This window comes from Lepidochelys olivacea (assembly GCF_965140295.1).
Source record: "Lepidochelys olivacea isolate rLepOli2 genome assembly, chromosome: 7".
In the NCBI taxonomy this organism is placed as follows: Eukaryota; Metazoa; Chordata; order Testudines; family Cheloniidae; genus Lepidochelys; species Lepidochelys olivacea.
The window spans coordinates 82,298,478-82,306,268 of NC_140417.1; the positions used below are offsets into that span (position 1 = coordinate 82,298,478).

At 38.4% G+C, this 7,791-nt stretch overlaps 1 protein-coding gene across 1 annotated transcript; it reads left to right on the forward strand.

Moving 5' to 3' along the window:
* Positions 1 to 1,106: 1,106 nt before the first annotated feature.
* On the forward strand, positions 1,107 to 7,586 carry SRGN (serglycin). Its single transcript, XM_084635022.1, has 4 exons — positions 1,107 to 1,124; positions 1,446 to 1,573; positions 3,816 to 3,963; positions 6,625 to 7,586. The coding sequence occupies exons 2-4, from the start codon at positions 1,483 to 1,485 to the stop codon at positions 6,833 to 6,835; spliced, it is 450 nt and encodes a 149-aa protein (XP_084491148.1). The 5' UTR covers positions 1,107 to 1,124; positions 1,446 to 1,482; the 3' UTR covers positions 6,836 to 7,586.
* Positions 7,587 to 7,791: the final 205 nt, after the last annotated feature.

Below are 7,791 nucleotides of genomic sequence, written 5' to 3' on the forward strand. Positions count from 1 at the left end.
ACTATTGCATCACCTTTATATGTTATATGTATCTTTATGGGCTAGTGATTGTATTTCTGGGTCAATAGATGAACTAAATGGTTCTAAACTAAATTCACCAACTCAGATCACTGTGGGGTAATTAATGCAAATTTTTAGTACAGGTAACAAGTCTGTAGAAGTTTCATACCCAGGCGAGATAGCGCATATACCAATTTGTCCTGGTTCAAAAGGCATGGCAAACAAAGAACTGTAAACTATATAAGGAGACTGTCCTGATCTGGGAACTGACATGAAACTGTGATCAATAGTGGCAGGCCATGTGAGAAGTGCCTGAAGTACTTTAATTTGATCAGGGTCCCTATGTGGAAGATGGCTGACTGCCTGGTAAATTAGATCTGCAGATAAACTGTTTATTGTTTTTATTATATGTTTTCTCTGTAATGCTTTTGTTCTGAATAAATAGTACTTTGATTTATGAGAACTGGATGGTCACTGGTTAACTCTGTTATTGCTATTGAGAGAACAGGACTGCAGGTGCTTAACTACAGTGAGACAGGCTAAGAGAAACACAGTGAATTGCAGGAATCTGCAGCCCAATTCCCCCGTCTGGAGAAAGTGCATTGTGGGATCCCTTCCCTGAAAGGTGATGGCAAGAGGCCTGAGACCTAAACAGGGTGCCATCAAAGAGGTCATGCATGGGTCAGAGGTGCAGTTACTTTGGGAATTGTGACATGTTGTTCTAAAACCTAGCTGGCATCTGGGGAACCAGCTGGAAATTTTCAAGGGGAATTTCTACTAAGATTTACTTTATAAATGTACTGAAAAAATTCTCCTCACTGCTATTATGTAGGTCCAGGCTTCCACCTTCCAAGAAATAAAAAAGCTGTTGGAATACAAATCCTGAATTTAAGAGTTTTTCCAAAGTGAGAGTTTCGCAGACCATGTAAGCTTCACATTTCACACTGATCCTGCTACAAACAATAAGCTTATCAAAGCTTGCTTTAGAAAGGGGAAATATACTTGTGTTGCCAATGCAACACTACAGTTGCCTGAAAGTTTGGGATATCAACAAACTGCTACTTTTTTTTTTTACTAGGAGTGGCAAATGTACACTTGACCTCTGACAGCTGACATATCTGCAGGTACTGTATGTTTAGGGGAAAGCCTGTGGGTAGGCAGGATTGTGTCACATACTTCTGGACCCTCATTTCTAATAGCTGAAATAACATTTTTATTATGGTGCTTCCTGGGAACCCAAACCCACTTTCTTTGCTCTGGCAAAACTTCTCTTGAAGTCAGTGGTGATTTTTGTCTGAGTAAAAACCACGTAATTAGACTCGGCTTTTATTGTAGATGTCTCACTGAATTCAGTCAGGAAGTTGTGACGCAGGTTATGGGTTGGGTTTGAGGTTTTGGAATCCTTTTCTAAAAGTCGATCTCATTGCCTCGTTTTATTTCCTAAGTGTGAAGCCGTGGTGAAGAGTGGTGGAGTGTGGAAGAATGCAAGCCAAAATGCAGACTCGTGTCAGATGTAATGGGAGGATTTTCCTGGCTGTTTGTATAATCCTCTTTATGGGATACACAGCACAAGGTAAAATTGTGAATGGTTGTTATTTCTATAATCCTCTTTCTAAACTGTGTAGCGTAGGCCAAGTAAGTATACTATTGATTTTAAAGAATACTTGTAATTGACCTTGAAGTAGGAATAATAAAACCTATTTTTTATAAAATTAAATCTTTTTTTTGTTAAACTTTCCATCAAGATAAGTTTTTGTATAATGCCAATGATGATAAAATTGTTTTTGGCAAGTGGATCTTTTCTGTCCTCTTTATATAGATGATATGTGTAGTTAGTATTAGTATTTATTATATAAAAAACATTATTTAAATGATGGACATGGCAAGTTGCAGAAGTTCTATATAAATGTCTTAGCCAACTGTTTTTGTAGTGGCTGGAATATATCAACATCATGCTATGATCACAGTAATCTACAGATTTTTCAATCAACTGAGTTTGAAATACAGCAATCTAAAATGGATCTAAATTTCAGGAAGTAAGGACTTCAAGCAGACCTTTATTGGAGTTGTTTCAATCAACAGTGAGGCTAATAAATCACCTGCATATAATATGTAAAATTACAGATTTTACTTTGTAAAAGCAACTATGGTGCCTAATTTTGCCCTCTTTTATACCCTGGCAACCCATTGACTTTAGTGGGTTTGTTTGGACTTCTGTCTGATTGTTGAATGTAAGGTCTTAACAGGTAAGCAAATATTTGAGAAGATGCATATTTCTGATATTATATCTTCACTTGTTTCATGAGGAAATAGGAAATTTGTGTAAGTATGGGGAAGTTAAGGGTTTGATTCAATACAGCAAAAATTACAACACCGTGCACTATAACAGCTAAAAGGAAATTATTGCTTCACAATGACACACACATTCTGGATGTATTTCTTACAAGAGACATCTAGTTTTCAAGCCACATACGTATATTTCCTGTAGAGATATTATCACAGCGATATTCATTAATTAGATATCTACTGGTGTTTCCTTCCTAAATATTGTTTTCTTTGGATGACTATTATCTGAATTTTTTGCACACAAATTACTCAGGGTGTGGTACATATTACTTCTTACATTTATTAAAAACAGACTTTACTTTTAATATACAATAATAGTTTACTAATAATATACAAACAGAAGAAATGACGATGAAAAGGAAAAGGTACTATGAGAGAGACGTGGAATAATGGCTATACGTATCTCTCCAAACACATTCTTTCTCCTGTAGACGAAATGTGTGCATCAGAAGATTGGAAGAGTGACTCAGTACAGTATGGTAACAGACAATGTTAAAAGGACCTGTAATTATGGAGAAGAGACATTCCCAAAGAACAAAATGAAATTAGACTAAAATACCAAAAGAAGGAGAATATAACATGAGGCTTCAGATGCAATTAGTTAATGATACCAAAAGAAGGATGAAAAGTTTAATCCTAAATGTATTTTTGATGGTTTCAAGTGTTTTGTTTGTTGGTTTATTTTTTGTTTTGCTCCTCTAAATTTTTTTTAAGAAAGCTTTTGCAGCCGAGCCTTAGATGTGAATGTAGGGTAGACATTGTGGGAGGAGAGGAAGTGAAAGAGCATCTGAAAAGTGTTTAGTGAACATCTGCAGCAGCTACTTTCCAAGAAGTCAGTAAATACGCTCTGCAATCTATGCTACAGGGGCTTATTATTAATGGGCAGATCCCACAGGGAGGGTTGGGGAGGAAATCTCTGTGAGGATTCTTTCATGGAGATTGCCTCAGTATTGTTCTGTTGGGGAGGTAGGTTACCTTTGGCAGATTCTGGGGGATCTGCTGGAGGCTAGGGCAATCCACAGGAAGGCTCTGTGCCTCCACACCAGCTCTAGCACCTGGCAGCTAGAGTGTGCTCGGCACCTCACAAGACAGGACCCATGCTTTTCACATTGTTATGTGCCTTTCCATGCTGTATGTGTCCTTTTCATACATGTCCATTTAATTCTGAAATCTACTCCTTTGTGTTGTCATAAGAGACATGGAAGTTCATCTAGCTGTTTCATATGGAATTTCTTCAGTGTTTGGAAGATGTGCCCATATGGATATAATATGGAATACAGGAATATTACTTATGGATAGTACTGATTAATTTAAAAATGTCTTGTCAGAATTGTTTATGGTTGGGTAATCACTAAATATATACATATAACTATAACTACCAGTTTCCTGATCAGGAGTTCATAAAGTAAAATAGTCCATAATATTGACTACAGTAATTCATACTAATAATGTATGAATAATTTGATCAGGTGTTCCAGTGCAGAAAGCAAGATTCCAGAGAGTAAGATGCAGACCTGACATCTTGTCTGCTAACTGCATTGAAGAAAAAGGACCGTTGTTTGAAATGTCTGAAAGTGGAGCTAACAGAATCCTCCCTCCCAAGGCTGATCCATTTCTGTAAGTAAATGAATTGTCCCTTCAGTATTTATGGTTGGCATCAATAAGCTTTCAGTATTCTTAGCTAAGGTGCTTACATCTTTGACTTTTAATGTACATAAGAACCATCATACTGCTCAGACCCATGGTCCATCGAGCCCAGCGTCTGTCTTCCAACAGTGGCCAATGCCAGGTGCTTCAGAGGGAATGAACAGAACAGGGAATCATTGAGTGATCCATCCCCATCTCATCCACTTCCAGCTTCTGGCAAACAGAGCCTAGAGACACTCAGAACATGGGGTTTCATCTCTTACCATCCTGGCTAATAGCCATTGATGGACCTATCTTTCATGAATTTATCTAATTCTTTTTTGAACCCTGTTATAATTTTGGCTATCTATCTATCTATCTTTAGACTGTTGTGCATTTGATTTTCCTTTGCATGTTGAAAGAGTATTAATTTTTAAGTGATAGTACAAACATGGCTAAGATTTTGACATTTACAATACGCTGGTGTGGATGATGATCATATTTCACTAAAGTCTAAGGAGACAACTGGTATATTGCGTAGGATTTGTCATAGCCAGTCAGATCAATGCCCATTAAATTTGGTATCCCATCTCATGCAGTGACAAATCCTCGGTATTTCTAATGAGGGCACAATCCAACCCCTGTTTTCAGTACACCTAGCCACTTGTGCAATATTATATATGGCGATCCAGAATGGAAATACTGTTTCCTGATGTCTTTGATGGTCAGCATATGTTCTTAAATCTGAGGCTTGAATGCCATTATAAATATTGTTGGTCATAAAATTTCCCTTTAAAGAAATCCATTGATGGTATTTGACCTCCTTAGGAGTCAATTCTCAATTTGACTGCATGCTGTATAAAGTATTTCCTTCTATTGATCTAAATTCACCTGCCATTAAGGGTTAGGACTCTGGCTAATCCTGAGGAATGTAAACTCTTTAAGCAATGGATATAAGGATTTTTGGCTGAAAAGGGCACTTTACCAGGAAAGAAAGGTCTGTGATCCCAGGGAGGAATGGCTGTGTTGGCCTTCCAAGACAAAGGTCTTGTCTACACTACCAGGTAAGTCGACATAAATTATGCTACTCCAGCTACGTGAATAATGTAGCTGGAGTTGACGTAGCTTTGGTCGACTTACTGTGGTGTTTACATCATGCTGTGTCGACATGAGATGCTCTCCCGTCGACTTACTTTACTCCTCTCGTTCCGATGGAGTACCTGAGTCAACCGGAGAACGCTCTGTGGTCACTTATGCACATTTTCACTAGACCCGCTAAATCGACCCCTGCCGCATCGATCCCCGGTAAGTGTAGACATGGTCAAAGCTTCTCCTGCCTATTCCCAGCTGGGAACCACTCCTTTTTTCTCCAGGGCTGCTTTTAAGCCTCGCTACCCCTCTTGGGTGCTGCTGATCCTACTACTGCCTCATATTGAGAAAACCTGCATAATACTTTCAAAAGACAAGCTTTGGAACTTAAAATCATAACTTTGCTAGACACTAAAAATCATAATCTTAATAAAGACACTGGATTCATGGCTTATTACAACAGTCTGTTACCCACTAACCCCTCTTTTTGTCCTATGACTAGGGATCTTAATGAGCCACTTCACCTTGAATGGTCTCTTAGGGCTTAGCTACACTTGCAAGTTAGAGTGCATTAAAGCAGCCCCGAACACCCTAACTCCTGAGGTGTCCACATTGGCAAGGCACATAGAGCGCCTGGACTCTGCAGCTGGAGTGTTCCTGGTAATCCACCTCCACAAGAAGCAAAAGCCTTCTGCGCCTCGGCCGAAATGCCCAGGCATCAGTGTGGACGAGGTATTGCATTACTGCGCTGTGATTGGCTTCCAGAAACGTCCCATAATCCCCTGAAGTCAAGTGGCCACTCTTCTCATTGTTTTGAAATCGGCTGCAGGCATGTGGATATCCCCTTTCAAAGCTCCGTTTCTGACAGCCGGCATGCTTATCTGCTCTGAGACAAAGCAAACCATTAGTGTGGAATGCTGCTGTTGTGTGTGTGTGGCGGGGGGAGTGGAAAGAGGGGTCTGCTGCTGTGTGAACTTACAAGACAGCATGCTGACACACTCTCAGCCTCCCAAAACACACTGTCTCTCCCCCCACATACGCATAACACACTCCCTGTCACACTCCATCCCCCCATTTGAAAAGCATATTGCAGCCACTTGCACACTGGAATAGCTACTACAATCCACTGCTCTTTGGAGCATTGTAAGAGCTGCTAATATGGCCATGCCAGTGCGCTGGCAGCTGACAATGTAAACACACAGCAGCATTTTCCTTGCTGCAACCTCTGAAGGCTGGTTTAACTCCCGGCACTCTACATCTGCAAGTGTAGCCAAGCCCTTAGTTTAGCATACATAGTTCGCACATATTCTATCTGTTTGACCTTGTATTTAGCTGTGACACTCTGAGTACATTTCCAAGACCTGAAGAAGACCACTCTGTAGCTCAAAAGCTTATCTCTCTCCCCAACAGAAGTTGGTCCAATAAAAGATGTTACTTCACACACCTGGTCTCTCATTGAGAAAAGGCGCAGTTCAGTGTCAGCTGATGGGTGTTAAGCAGAATGGGACAATCATGTTTGTCCTTATGAGTAAATTGTATTGTGATTTTTCTCCTATATTTCAGGATGAAGAAATTTCAGGAGCAACCTGGTATTTTCTCACTTTATGATGAGGAATCTGGATCTGGGGCTGACGACATACCTGAAATAGAATCAGAATCTGAATCTGGGTCAGGAATTGATTACAATGTTGAGTATCCTAACTTGTCATCGTCTGGCTTGGTGCAAAAAGAGGAGTTGAAGCAGGAATTAACAAACGAAGATTTAATGCTGTAAGAAAGAAGACTTTATCTCTTTCATGACGATTATTTACAGCACTTCTTCTATGTTGTATAATTAAGTGATTAGTCATAGGACAAACAGTTTTATAAAAATTATAATCCAAAAAAAGTGCTTATAATCTTTATTACTTTTCTTTGCTAAAAAAATCTTTCTTAAATGTGACCTTACCTAAATTTATATGTGTATTTTATATCTAATCTTGGGATATTTCTGAAATCATGGGAAGATGGAATCTAAAAGATCCATGATAGTCTTGCTGAAGACAAATATTAGTATAGAGAAGAAAATGACTGGAAAATATGAGGTATGTGTATTCAAGCAGCAATTCAGGAGTCACAGACATACAAAGTAATGTAACTAAAAGTAAACGTCCCCAAACTTTTTCTTTGTTCCCCCTAGATAAATTTCCGTATAAAGTACCAATAAGCTTATTTGTGAAATTAATTGTTTGCTATTATAAAATGTATTCCATATTACACAATAACTAATATAATGTTACTTTAATAATTGGACTTTTTATAACACCCAGTGGGCCTCAATACAATATTAATATAATTTTGGCTGTACCTGTTAGTATAAATGGTGGTCATGTAGGTCCAAGAATCATGGCCCCTTCTACATTCCTTCTGTGTGACTATTATTAAAAGTGGTTAAAGAACAACTGCACTTGTTATATTTTAAATTTCTGGCTGAATATTTTTCCTTATATTTGCATCTACTCAGTTGTAATACTATTAAAATTTTAATGTAACCAAATACTGATTTTTTTTCTTAAATGCTGGAGTGAGTGCTCAAAAATATGGGTGGAAATGAACAATAAACAATTTTGTATTCTAGTAGCCTTCATTAAAAAAGTATCTAAAATACACTATCTGTGAAAAGGTTATAATCTGAGGCACAATAAATCCATGGCTGCAGAAAATACACCAATTTTGAGGATTTAAGATCTT